This window comes from Carassius auratus, chromosome 41 (assembly GCF_003368295.1).
Source record: "Carassius auratus strain Wakin chromosome 41, ASM336829v1, whole genome shotgun sequence".
NCBI lineage: Eukaryota > Metazoa > Chordata > Actinopteri > Cypriniformes > Cyprinidae > Carassius > Carassius auratus.
The window spans coordinates 19733443-19747693 of record NC_039283.1 but is presented as its reverse complement, the minus strand read 5'-3'; the positions used below and the strand labels follow the sequence as shown (position 1 = coordinate 19747693).

The following is a 14251-nucleotide window of genomic DNA, read 5'->3' as shown; positions in this document are numbered from 1 at the left end:
ATGACGTAGATGTCACGTGAGCAACCTGTAAGTCTTCTAATCACTGTGCCAAGAGAAATCTGAATCACCCACTGAATCTTGCAGAGAAGGCGAGTGTGAACAGGAGCAAATTTTGGTAAGTATTCTGATTAATTATCTCCCTTGACTTTATGCCTCCACGAACCCCAGATTGACAGTAAAAGATTGTCTGCGAGCTTCTCCTCCTGTCCATACGGTAATATCTTTACTGTGCAACAGAGATTCGCAGGTTATGATTCAATCGTTAGCCTATTTTTTACAAAAAATGCTTCTACGGGACCATACCATAAGATACAAGGTAATGGAGCCTTTTATACATTTTCGTGTTTCTTTAGAAATAATTAATGGACAAATGGAGTCTTTAAACGCCTCAAATGTAAAGTTATTTCGCTGTCAAAGTGACGCCAAAATGAATGGGAGTCAATGGAATGCTAACAGCAGGTGGGGGTCCGCTAGCCAATGGTGGCGCCCAGGGCTGCTTCAATAAAATATGAAACCCTGCCCCTCTGGTATCAGCACACCTGGCCTGTGACTTTTCAAGTGATCCTGGAGACCTTGATTAGTTGGTTCAGGTGTGTTTGATTAGGGTTGGAGCTAAACTCTGCAGGACAGTGGGTTCCCAGAAGCACGACTGAAGACCTATGGTGTATGCTATTGTGAACAATTCATCCATTCATATTACTTCTGTCTCTCTCTTGACCTTGTAATGTTTAGTCAAGATGTTTGGAGGTTCGTTTCCACCACAGAATTAATCTCACAATTCTGATAGAAAAGTTGCAATTGCAAGTTCTAGACTCAGATTTGCAAGAAAAAGCTTTTACAGCCTATCTTGCAATTCTGTTCTGAGTAAAATAAATAAATACATAAATAAAAGCCAGAATTGCAGAGTTGTAATTAACTTTTTTAATTGTTTTATTCTGTGACAGAAACAAGCTTCCATTAAAAACGACAGACTTCTCTTTGGTAGTGGTAGTCCATAGCTATTTCCAGTTGTCACAACTTTCAAATTGATCTTTACATCTTTAACTACTCAATTTGAAGTAGAAGATTTTGGATGTACTGCTATGACCTGGGACTGATGCAGAAATCATGAAATGGCGCTTCTGCCTTGTAGCGTGTGCTAGGCTTGTGATGAATTCTCTAAATTTAGAAAGACGATCACGGGACACTCTAAAGCAGAAGAGAAGTTCCACCACGCTCTGCACAGACAAACATTAAAACTCACATTTCACTCTGAATTATATGACATATGTACAAACTTCTCTGAGAAGAGATGACTGCATGAACGGACCCGGATGATATTCTGGTGAAGTGGACGTGGGGGTTTCAGATGGGATTGAATCTTACCAGCCTACGAAGCTGTCCTTCAATACATGCGGCACCCTTGAGTGAAAGATCTTAAAACATTTGTACACCGTTAACACTACAAGGAATCGATAAACATGTTTTCTCATGCATGCAGCAGTAGGTTCTACAGTGACAGCGTGCGTTCAAAACAATAGTTAACTTCCTGCTCCTGCATGAGCTTCTTGGAACCGGGCAACAAGGGCACCAATCACAAGACAGCATGTGTTTGGAGGCGGGACTGGGCATGTGTGGGGTCACAAGAGGGGGCGGGGTTTATCCAGGGCACAAGTGGCTGCTGTTGTATCTGTTTCTGCTTAGCACGGCTGCCATTCCGGGACTGTCCTGTGATGAAATTGTATTCCTGAGTCCTGTTTATGAATGACAGCAGGAATGGGAATCTGATACCATGTTCCTCAATGTCCAGGGTGGGATGGCTCCATACCGAAAATGCTGAACAGAGATCAGAGAAGACCATGCCCAATTCTTCCATTCACTTGTCCCTTGTTTCTCCATTTGAATTCCTTATTTTCTTATTTCATTTTCTCATTCATACAAAAGTGGAGGAAAATCTTTTTACGGAGTTTGCAGACCATTTTCGAGGAGTTCTTTTATATTGACGTTTCCCACAGCTGAAACAGATCATGCACAGACAAAATGAACACATGCTATTCAAGCCAGTCATGTTGAAAAAAGAATGCATGCTCATAATGATTATTACAGTAATGTGCAATTGGCGTCAAAGTCTAGATGTTGTCCGTGTTGCATTCATATTTAATTTAAACTGCACCAGAGTTCATTTTAGTGGTCTTGGTCCGCTTGTTTGGTGTGCACCAGGGGTTCGGACGGCGCCGTTCACACTTACTCTATTGAACCGCACTAACAGAGCAATCACACCAGGGTTTGTTTTAATCAAACCAAATATGACAAGTGTTAAAACACCATAAGTGTGAATGCTGCCATCCGTACCCTGGTGTGGACCGAGACTGCTAAAAAGATGGGTCCTGGTCCAGTTCTAAACAAACCCTGGTGCAGTTTGAATGAAAACTGGACCAAATACTTCTTTCTAAAGGAACCAGAAACAGGAAGTAATGACAAGATGATATGCAACATGATTTGACGCAGAATGAGCTTTGTATCCGAAACAAAATGAGAGGGCAAAGAGGGCAAATGTGGAGCAACAAGGAGGTAAAATGCCATTTTTGAGCTCTCTGTGAGTTTAGAAGGTCAAAATTAAATAATAAGTACACAACAATGAGTGTGCTTAGTTCAGAAGATGGCATTAGGTGTGTTCGACGATGAGCAGATAGATCCTTTAAGTCGACTAAGCTTTTGTTTGGGGTGTATATATTTTGAATATATATCATTTGACAATTTTGGTCCACACAAAAAGAACCAAGAAAATCGAACTACAAGTGTATGGAAGCATATGGGTTGCAATATTTAATTTGGAATGGAAAGAATGAAAAGACAGAGCTGAAGGTGGAACGATTCGACCAATCAGATGAAAAGCAGCGTTTTTAGCTCCGCCCACAAGTGCGAATGAAATATTCAAGCCATAAACCGAAATGATCAAAACATACACGCATAGATATAAACCGATGACGTACACGGACCAACTGTCGTGTCCATGTTCTCTCACTTGAATCTTCTTGAGTCTTGAGTCTCTGACCTTCTGCAAGCCCCGCCTTGTTCATGTAGTGATTGACATGGCACGAGGGGCTGGACATGTGATCGGCTCGGAATGCATTTTCAATGTGCACATTGAATTTTGCTACATTCGTTGCGGGACATTGAATGAAAATGCAATCGTAAGTGTCTTGACTGTGAGTGTTAATGCAATTAAGAAAAATAGCATTTGAATGATAATTTTGCCACAGTTTTTGCTTTAACATGGTATACATATCTAAGCATTTCTGTAATACATTTTCATTTTAATTTTGCAACCTATAAAGCGTTAAAATTAGTATTCATTTTACATATTAAAACTAGTGTATGAGATGGCAAATGAAAATTATGTAATTGAATTTTCATTTTCATTTTGCACCAAACGTTGTAAATGTAAATTTGAATACAGAAATGCATTGCCATTTTACATATTGCATTGTCATTTTGCATATTAAATTCCAAATTGAATATTGCTACCCATATGCTTCCATACAAGTGTGAACACCTTTTTAAATTATTATTTTTTTAAATTGTGAATGTGGCCCCAGGCTTGTGGGTATCTGTGCACCCAGTGCTTCATATGATCTGTGCATGATAGCAAAGGGAAAACAAAGCTTTTACTTAACTACTGTATGATAACCTGACGCCATATAGTGTCAAACCATTGGAATTTTGAAAGTTTAATACAAGTTCTGAAATCTGAAATTGATTCAAAACATGCAAATGTTTCAAAGTTTCTTGAAGCAGTATTTCAAATGCTCTCCTCATTAGTGAACTGATCATCTTGAGAAAAAGCTCTAAAGTTACACATTGTGCAGAAAATGTGGTGTAATAACCCCCTTGAGAAACAAAAGCTAAATCACTGTTCTGAGGAAAGTTTCTAAATAATTAAATTATGTACTTATGGTATTATAGTGATGCTGACGCTGATGGTAAGTCTTACCCTGGCACTCTGTCTGTTGGCCTTTCTTTCCTCATCTGGAAGGGGAGGCATGGGGTAGGGGTATCTCCGGCTGGAGGCAATGGAGCCCGTTGAAGAAGTGGGCGATTTGGCGGGTGACAATGTCCTGAGGGTATGGAGATATGAGACATTAGTACTGTTGTGTGTGAACTGCATACTAGCGTTAACAAACATGGAGCTGTCACCTTTGACCCCTTGAAGAGGTCAGAGGGAGTGTTTCCACGGCAAACCATCATCCAAAATCACTAACTTCATCAGTCCTTGCCACAAAAATACCCACTGTCTCATACTGGAAGCTGGGCAGATACTGCGAGCACAATGTAGTGCTGTTGGGATGTTTAACAAACAAACATACCCCGCGTCATGTGGGCTTACAGACATGGCGGACATGATGAGGTGATCAGGACAAACACATGTGATCATTATCACAGAGACTATGTGAGCCACATGATGATGACATCACAGAGTGCAGAACGACACACGTTAAGCAGCAGCCGGCATGCAGAGAGGGACACTGAGTGTGAGAGGTATAGAGCAGTGGAGGAGGAATAAACCAAAAAACTACAATTACACATACACAGAGCTTTAACTACAATAAATGATACTGGGTTGGTCTTTAGATGTTAACACACAGATGCAAAAATAACACAACCTACACAGAGAACCTGAGTGAATCTCACGAAAACACATCCTAGTTATATTTCAGTCCAATATTAAAAGAAAATATTGTGTTCAGAAAATTAATTAGATAATTATGTTATATATGATAATGACATATAAAATATATACCCATAAACAAATTTTTTTAGGAACGTGATCATTGGCACAGTGACAAGTCTTAAGATACTTTACTTGAAAAATGTATCATTATAACTGACTGGTGATTCTAATTTATAGTAATTTTAACTGTAATACACTGAAATAACTACTGTTATATTTTTATTTAAATTCAAAGAGATTAAAGGTAGTAAAAAGGAACAACAATGTATATTTGCTTTACACTGAAGAGAATTTTGATTCTTAAATTAATTATTTATTGTTAATTTTTATTTGCATTACAATAATGAGAATTTTGAGATTTTTTTAATGTCATTTTTTTGTCATTAAAATAATGTCACAATGTAACAAAAAATGAATGGTTCTAAAAATGTGAAATTATTTCTTATTTCTGTTGATATTGGACTCAAATCAGAACATGTTCTTGATTTTGTGAGATGATCATATGAAAGGCATTTTTGGATACTTGCATCCCATGATTTTTGATGTTTCAAATGACGTACTGATTATCAAATGCCTTCTGTCTTCCTTTAAAGACAAGCCATCAGTTAAACGACGGTATTGTGAAGTATGAATGGAAGATTTCTAAGGACAAACATTTATGACTTACGATTACAAAACACTGGATATACTGTTGATTCTTGTAACTGTAGAAATGTTCATGCATTTACAATTCACTACTTTAAAAAAAACTTTCTCTGATATGTGACATTGCAGTTTAATTTCTAGTGTATCTGTTGATGACTTGTTGCAATGGAATAATAAAGGACTAGAAGAAACAAATACATTGAAATTAATATTGGATTTTGAGAGGATTCGGGGTCGTTTCTGCCAGCAAGTGATCTTCAAACCCTAGCACTCAGCTCTCATCTCTGAAAAATAATATTTGGTCAGGGGAACAAACAACCGAGGAGGGAAACTGATGAATAGGAGACAGATATATAATGCAGTCTGATGTTATTGTACCTAATATAAGGTCCTTCAGTGTTTTTATTCACATCTTCTACCCATTTAGTTACATAATACTCTGATTTGACGCAAGGGGTTAAATACCTGCAGGAGGATGGGGAAGGAGTGATAGTGAACAGAGAGATAGAGGAAGGGTAAGGGGAGAAGAGAAAGAACAGGAGAGATAGGAGAAACAGGATAAAGAAGGACGTTGGTAAAAGACAGCAGCAGCACTGAAATTCTTTACGATCCAAGATGCAGGTGAGAGATCAGACAGCAGCTCAGACTACAGATATCATGAAGCTTTTTCACATTATGGTTGGTGCAGGACCTCAGTTCACTCGAAAATGTCAAATTGACCATTTTACTTGTCGCTCCAAACCTATTTGACTTACTTTCTTCAATGGAACACAAATTAGAATGTGCTTTTCAAAACAATGAATGTGAAATTAGTTAGTGTTAGTGTATATTTAAATGACAAAAACAGAATAATCAAAGTATTCTGTATGACTTGTGCACTGTATTCAAAGCCATACAAGAACTCTTATTAAGTACTCTAAGCCATATTCTATGAAAATCTTCCCCTTCCTGTAGCACTAATATCTCATTCACATGTGCATATTCAAAAGTTTACAATTTACTATTGTTCAAAAGTTCGGGGTTAGTAAGCTTTTTTTTAAAGAACTGAACACTTTAATTCAGCAAGGATGCAATGAAAAAAGTGGAACATTTTTGGTAACATTATAAATGTCCATATATTTCAGATAAATGCTGTTCTTTTGAACTTTCTACTCATAAAAGAATCATAAAAAATACTGCATCACATGGCAGAGGTTAAGGTAATCAGTAATTACACTTAAATTTCCTCACATCATACAATATGGCCTCAGAAGACAGAATATAGTGCATGAGTCATATGGACTACTTTACTTTTTTGATAATTTTTAATAGCTTAATCACGAATAGGCTCTGATCACGAAATGATTTCGTATAACAGAGCATCAACATTCTGTTCACATTCTAAAGACAGAAAGTCATACAGGTTTGGAATGACATGATAATTGAATGATGATTTTTCAGTGAACTATTCCTTTAAATTTAGCAGAACTTTTCCAAAACCATCAAGCTATTCAACGTTAAAACACATCTCAGAAGTGTGATGCTGCTGAGTATACTATACTATGTCTTGCCTGAGATTTGAACAAATATTTGAAAATAAAGTTGTAGTATTTGTGTAGGTCAGCTGCATGTTGGGTTTTGTTTTAGTTGTGTCACAGTCAGTTTGTCACATGCATTTGAAAAAAGAGAGTTGAGGTGCGGAAACGAGCATCAAGCGGAGCTCAGAATCAGAGTGTACAGTATCTTGTGTTCATACAGATGATGACAGACGTGCAGGTTAGTTTCAACGTGCTGTTTGTTCCAGATGTTAAACCGATGCACACATCAATGCACTCCCAAAACAAACCAACATTTACTCCAGACACTCAAAATAAAGTTTCAGTTCATTTGTTTGGACTTCTACAGACTGTAATACTGAAACATGGCAAAGTCCAACATCCAACATTAATGTCACACGTCACTGTGGCAACACTTCATCTCTTACTCTGTAGAGTTGGAGCGCGGACGGAACTTCTTTCCCTTGAGCTTCTTACGGGTACCTGTGATGTTTCCTACATTGACAGAGGAGAAGAACACATGATTTTAATGCTGATGCAAACTGTTTCATGATGAGCAGATGTATTTATAGGTGCGTTACCTTGCCACGAGTTGCTCCTGGGTCGTCCATTTTCACAGACGTCAGAGATGTGCTTGGCATCTGGGATTCTTTCACTCCAGGAGTGAGACAGACCATTAGATCTTCAGACCAAAGAACAGAGAAATTCTTATAGAAGTTCAATAAATGCAGTTACAGAAATTAAAAGGGTTCTGTATGAGGAAGACAAATGACAGAGACGTCACATGGACCATTCCTACTAAGCAGTACATTTTAATGTTCCCATCATGTATAATTTAATATATTAGATAAAATATTAAACTCACTGTTATTTAAGATCTTTTAGCAGCACACAATTAAGTGTGTTTTTCTCATGTATCTGTGCGCTGCATAATATCATGGAAAACTGGCAATGTATTGGGCAATTTTTCAGGGGGTTCTTAATTTCTCCTTCCTTTAATCAAAATATCTAGCTAGAAATCATTACAGTACATTCATTTTTAAGTAGAAATCAAAAGATACTGTAAAGCAGGAATGACCCGCATCACTGTGATGAGCAGGACGAACACACTGAAATGAGCAAGATGAGCATGAGATCGTGGAGACGGACACCATGAAGACACTGACTTACTTATGTCCCAGTATTAATGATACAAGAGCCTGATAGGACTTTAACAATAACCAAGAGAAAGACAAACAGACAGTTTTGAGCACAGACATAGCACAAACCTGCAGCAGTGAAGTCATTAAAGAAGGAATAAAAATATTCAAGTCTTGACTAAAAATGAGGTCCAGTAGAAGGAATGGCAGTTTATTTTGAAGAAGTCTGAGCCAAATAAAACTGGAATTATTTCACTTTTAATAATATATAGTCAAAAGTATGACCTGTCCCTTCACAAGTGAGATCTTTTTAATATCTCAGTTGCATCTACTAGACTGCAATGTGACTAAATCCAGCTCAAATGGTGACTGACTTCTGAGATGTTTGTCCTGAGGTATAAGTTATCTCACATACGTCTCCTCTAGAGTTTAACAAGAGATCACAGTGTGTCAAAATGTGTTCAGATTTGCAAAGAAAAAAAGAAGTCAGAGATCTCAGTATTAACTTTAACATTTCTCCTCAAATGATGTATAAGCATCAAGTTCATAGCTATATACTTTTCCTATATGTTACAACAAGTTTACAATTTTCACAGAAACATCTGAGACAAAGTTGGTACTTAAATTAAACATAACTGGGAACTCCATAAAGTCTGTTCAGCTCTCAAAGTAAACGTTTACACTATTTGTTAGCAGAGGAGGCAAAGCGATGGAGATGAAGATGGAGATGAAGCACACCTGAACCCGAACAGAGAGATGTTTTGGCTGATGGAAGGGATAGAGGCGGTGAAAGAGCGGGTGTTGATCTGTAGGTGAGACAGGTAGGCAGACCTCTTCTTGGAGCTGCTGCCAGAGTTTGAGCTCACGCCCTGCGGCATGTCACTGTACAGAGAATCAGCATCTCCAGGCTTCTTCACGTAATCACCAGCAGGCATTTGACTGACAAAATGAAGAAAGTTTGTAAATTGTATGAAGTACACTACCATTCAAAATGTGGGGTGAAATGAATACGTGTATTTTCATGAATTTATTTCCACAACACCATTAATAAGAACAACTTTTTTCGCCATTGATAATAATCAGAAGAAATGTGAATACCAAATCAGCATTTAAGAATTTATGTGAAATTATGTTAAAAAATATAATAAAAAACCCAAACCCAAACATTTGGGTGGCAAATGTAATACATAAGTTAGGGAGCTTGTTGAAATCCTAAATCAAAAAGTATAAGCAATAACAATAACCTTAGCAGTAATTCGAAACTTTTAGCTCCCTCACACAACACACACTGTAAAAACCCTCTCAGAAAATGAAGAGAAAGGAGAACGAACCGACAGAATCTTCTGTGTACTTCTGACTCCACATACTGACGCTGTCTGTAGCTCCTTCACATGGGAGACAACACAGAATAAAGCAACAACCACAATTAGTGCAAAACATCTTAGAACAAATGTAAAACTGTATATTCTGTATATGGTTCTGTATGTGGTAAACAATGCCTGTTTCAATCACGAGTGCATGCAAAATGCCAGTTTAAGGACAGTTCACCGAAAAATGACTGTCTTCCTCACTTGTTCCAAACCTGTACAGTGTGTATGACTTTTTCTTTTCCGTGGAGCACACAGAAGGAACTGTTTAGAAAATTTCTGATGTGCTCTTTACCATGTGAAGGTAGAAGCTGTTATGCTCCAAAAGTTCAACAAAATTAAAAATAGCAATTTGGAGATTCTGCTAATCTTCTTCTTGGTGCAGTCCAAGAAAGTTTGGAATGATATCAAGGTAAAAGGTTGTTAGAATTTTCATTTTGGGGTGGACTATCCCTTTAAATAAAGCTTAAAAAAGTTTTCAGCTATTGTGGGGTCTGTATTCATGTGACTCACTTGTATCCCCATGCAGAAATGCCAAGAATCAGTGCAAGGACCAGGATAGAGCCTGCAATTGCCCCGATGATGATGTTAGTAGTGATGATGCCTGTCAGAGGAACACAACATTAAATGTGGAGCCATGGCACCTAAAAGTCAACACTAACCTGCAATCATCTGGACATGGCAAGACTAATCTGATATAGATACAGAATTAAAAAAATTTGTTTCGTTTATCCTGTCCAGTTGAATGCATGGCAAAAATCAATCTGGAATAAAAACAGACAGAGACAGAAACCAGAAAAAAGTTTTCAATAACGATTTATGACTCCTTCTGTCCAAGGAGGCTGTATGTTAAAGGCATCCATTTAAATCAAATCCATAAAAAAGGGTATATGACAACGTTTATAACAACACAGCACAGCAGATAAACACTGCTAGCTTTCAATAAGACAGAAACACGGAGGAATGATGGGGCGAGTGAACGACAACAAACAGCAACTCAAATCTAAACTCACTGTCACTCCAGCAAAAGACATGAGCCTGTCCACAAGAACGAGTGCGTTTAAACAAAAGCCATGAAACAGAAAAAAAAGAGAGAAATTAAAAGCGTGTGAAATGTGTGTGAGTGGTGAATGAACTGTTGAACGTGAACATGAAAACAGAACAGAAGAAAAACAGACTAAAAAAAAATATCTCGATATATTCAGCATTTATATATTTAAATATATATTCAGGACCAGTGCTGGCCGAATGGGTGCACTAAGCAGAATTGTATTGTTGTGCCCCCTCCCCAAAATATTATGGAAGTTAAAAAAAGCAACAGTTAAAGGGGTCAAAACTTTAATAAAATTTAAAAGTACATAAGTTGTAATCAAACTGTATTATTCACAAATTATAATTGTAGCTAGACAGTCGCCTATGGCTATGACTTTATTAATACAGTTGTCTGATTGATTTTATATTCGCAAGCATTCAGAAAAAATTAAGCAGTTTTACTTCGATAAAACCAAGGATACATGTTTGTAAAAGTTGTGATGTCCACATGTTTTTGTTGAAAAAAAATGATATGAAGTGGATATTTAAATTAAATATTTGGTCAATATTAAACAAGGATTTGATCATCCTGTAAGTGTAACAACAGATATTATCAGCCCTTTGCCGCTCTTTGCAGGCACTTGTAATAATATGACATTTACATAAATTTTGATTTTGTATTACATTATGTATTTTAAAAGTGTTATTCAATGAAACCATACGATTATTAATTAATAATTGTTTATATATAATGCATTTTATGAAAGTTGTAAAGTGCAATAAAAAATATTATTTGAATAAAGAATTTTTTTTTTTTCATTCGTAGTGAAATTACAGTTAATTTTCTTAAAGGAACATGGAAACTCTGAGAGAATATTAAGCAAGAAGCGGCGGGTGATATTATTAAGATGTTATTAACGTCAACATTACAAAAAGTTTCACAGAATTATGAATGTACCTAAAAGTGATGCACAGGCTTCATCTTAGACATTTTATCTTTTTGTTATCTTGGCGCCGGACAACAGATGTCTTTTCCTGGGCATAGCTGTCTATCAGTTATGATCATTTGGAGTCAGCAGCAAACATGAGGCGGGCGCGGATGTGGGAATAGAGCGTCACGTACGCTTGGCCTTTCTACTGCGTTCACAATAAAACAGATTTTTGGTATTTATGTATATATGTTGATAATAATATATTTTTTTTTAACAACTGAGTTGGTGCCCTATGCAAACTGCAGACTCTGTGAATAGGGAGCGGCAGTACTGTATATATTTGTTAAATATCTTAATGGTTATGTATATGAAACAGCTTACATTTGTGCTGCAATAACAGTACCTATCAAATTGAACCTAACAGTCAAGTAGATTAAAATTTTTAAATGTAAGGATTAATTGAATGTAAGCATCTTGTGAATAATAAATCAATTCTAAACTCTTTTTCACTAAATAAATAAAAATGGTTAAATTTAATCCTTCAGTGCATTAATAATGCTGGTGCTTAAGAGAATACTTTATTACTAGTAAAGTTGACATATGTATCCGTTTTACACAAATGACCAATGAAATATGCCCAGACACAACATCTGATTGTAAGGCGGTGAGTCTCCACTTGCTGGGAGCTTTTGCACATAACTGCCATGTCTGCTGCTTCTGGATTCATGTCATAAGTTGGTTTTGTAATGCATGTGGGTAAAAGATCTCCAAATAGTGGAACTGGTTCTGCATATCATTCTCATGTGAAGACTAAGAAAGGTGAACATTTGGCCTACCTGGTGTTTTGGCTGTGGGTCGCACCAGTAAGTAACTCAGAGGAGAGGTGGAGTTACAGTCCTCACCTGCCCAGCCCAGGTCACACACACACCTGAGTTCATTACTGCACACCTACAGCACACACACACACACACATAGACAAAGCAATTATAGAATGAAGTCTAACAGCATGGTTTTTTGTATCCAGTATAGCATTGTTCCCATAGCCGTGATTTAAAGTGCTGTTTATCTGGCATTTTCAAAGGCATGTAGAATATACTGTGGCTTGGCTTCATACACAGTCTAATGATTTAATAAAATTACATTTTAAACATCTTGAACTGGATACATTTTTATGCCACTTTTAAATCCTATTTGAGCTAATGCATATTATAAATGGAGTTATTTCAGTAAGAAACCACAATTATTGTAAAGCAAAACATGATTGGTTATAGTAAGAACTTGCTATGATTGGTCAGTGAGGTGTGGCTGTTATCTGATTGGCTTGAGTAGATGGTGGGCGGAGTCACACATTTGTGGATTCTCAGCATTTTAATGCTAGAAATGTTACAAAATCCACAAATGAGATTTTTTGTGAATCTCTTTACATTTATTCGTGGATCATAATCTATTTATTTGGAATAATGCAACAATTATACCCACCATACATTATCCCATTAGCCTATGATAAATGTGACATTTAGTGCCTTTTAGATAGTGTGGTGTATATAGTGTATATAGTAATACAGAGATGTTTCTTTCTCTATCAATATCAGGGTTCTCTGTTTAAATGAAAGCTGTCAGGTCATCTTTCCCACACTTAGATTATTTGGCACATATATTTTCACAATAAATTAGAAAATTACAAGTTAACAGTACAAATCATCTCCTTATTATTTATTCATTTATTCATATATATATTTTTCCAGCTGAAACTGGATTAGTGGCTGACACAACTGTCACAATTCACACCACACACAATCCCTCACCCCATGTCCGGAGCAGATCACCCTTTCGTTGGTGCCGGGGCAAGTGCTGAAGTTGAATTCCTGCACTGGGAGGCATTTGTGATTAAAACAGATGCGATCCGTCCCACACGCCGTTCCATCCTCTATGTATCCCAAATCAATGTCACCATCAATCAGCACATGGCCTCCACTGAAACATTCAAACTCACGTTAGGAAAAATCAATCACATTGAAAGCTGAAGTGAGAGTGTTTGTGTACGTACCTGCAGTCCAGTGAGGCGCTGTGCTGGGCCACGGAGAAAGAAGTCAAACCTCCATGTAACTCTCCTAGTCTTGGTGCAGGAGAAATGTTGGAGCACAGCAGGTATCCACAGTGTACATCCCTAAAACACACACATGCACACTTCTTAATCTAGCTAGAGTAAATGAAAATAAGATAATGTCATAATAAATTAGAAAAAAAGTAATAAGCGCAAGATTAGCACAAACTAGGAAATTATGTGATTTTAAGCATCATTTTCAAGCCTGGAAAAATTCATAGAAATTTCTATAATATAAAATAATTTTTTAAATATAAAGTATACATACACACACTTTTAAGGTTAACACACTTCCCCATCAGTGAAGTATGAGAGTCAAACTCACTGTTTTTTGCACTGAATCCAGGTGTCTCTGTCACGTCCACAGTTGCCCTTCTCTGTGCCCTCCATGTTGAGTTTCTCATAGCAAAACTTATCAGCCGATGTTGCTTCTTTAGAAACAGAGACTCACACATGTCATAATTACATTAGCACCGCTAACTGAAAAGAGTACTACAATAAATAACATTAACACTGAAATAAAACATATTTAAGGCTCAAATACTGTAGAATAGAACAGTATTTTACTGTAGAATAAGCAAAATTGTGAATAATGTAATAGCATATAAATAATTTCAAAATGGCCACTCACTCTCTCCCCAGATGTATTTACACTGTCTGTCCTTGGTTTTGCACCTGCCATTGAAACATCTTCCCTAAAATTAGTGAAATTAAGGAAAATAGGTTACACTGACATGTCAAAATAATAATAAAAAAAAAGATAAATAATAAATTATGAGTGTGTGT

General features: G+C 36.8%; 1 protein-coding gene across 4 annotated transcripts in view; it reads right to left on the bottom strand.

Annotated features, from left to right (window-relative positions):
• Positions 1–428: 428 nt before the first annotated feature.
• The window catches only part of LOC113059201 (disintegrin and metalloproteinase domain-containing protein 22-like), a 51732-nt gene continuing 37909 nt past the window's right edge, over positions 429–14251 (bottom strand). For 2 of the 4 annotated variants that reach the window (XM_026227532.1, XM_026227533.1), the window contains exons 20-31: positions 14097–14160; positions 13791–13896; positions 13409–13528; positions 13167–13335; positions 12198–12309; positions 9911–10001; positions 9362–9415; positions 8769–8969; positions 7473–7573; positions 7320–7386; positions 3974–4097; positions 430–1994 (exon numbers count right to left, since the gene is read on the bottom strand). In XM_026227532.1, the coding sequence (XP_026083317.1) occupies positions 1974–1994; positions 3974–4097; positions 7320–7386; positions 7473–7573; positions 8769–8969; positions 9362–9415; positions 9911–10001; positions 12198–12309; positions 13167–13335; positions 13409–13528; positions 13791–13896; positions 14097–14160 (1230 nt within the window). In that variant the 3' untranslated portion in view covers positions 430–1973. Of the gene's footprint in view, positions 1995–3973; positions 4098–5734; positions 5822–7319; positions 7387–7472; positions 7574–8768; positions 8970–9361; positions 9416–9910; positions 10002–12197; positions 12310–13166; positions 13336–13408; positions 13529–13790; positions 13897–14096; positions 14161–14251 lie in introns of all 4 variants that reach the window. The other 2 variants (XM_026227535.1, XM_026227534.1) reach the window with 2 other exon arrangements.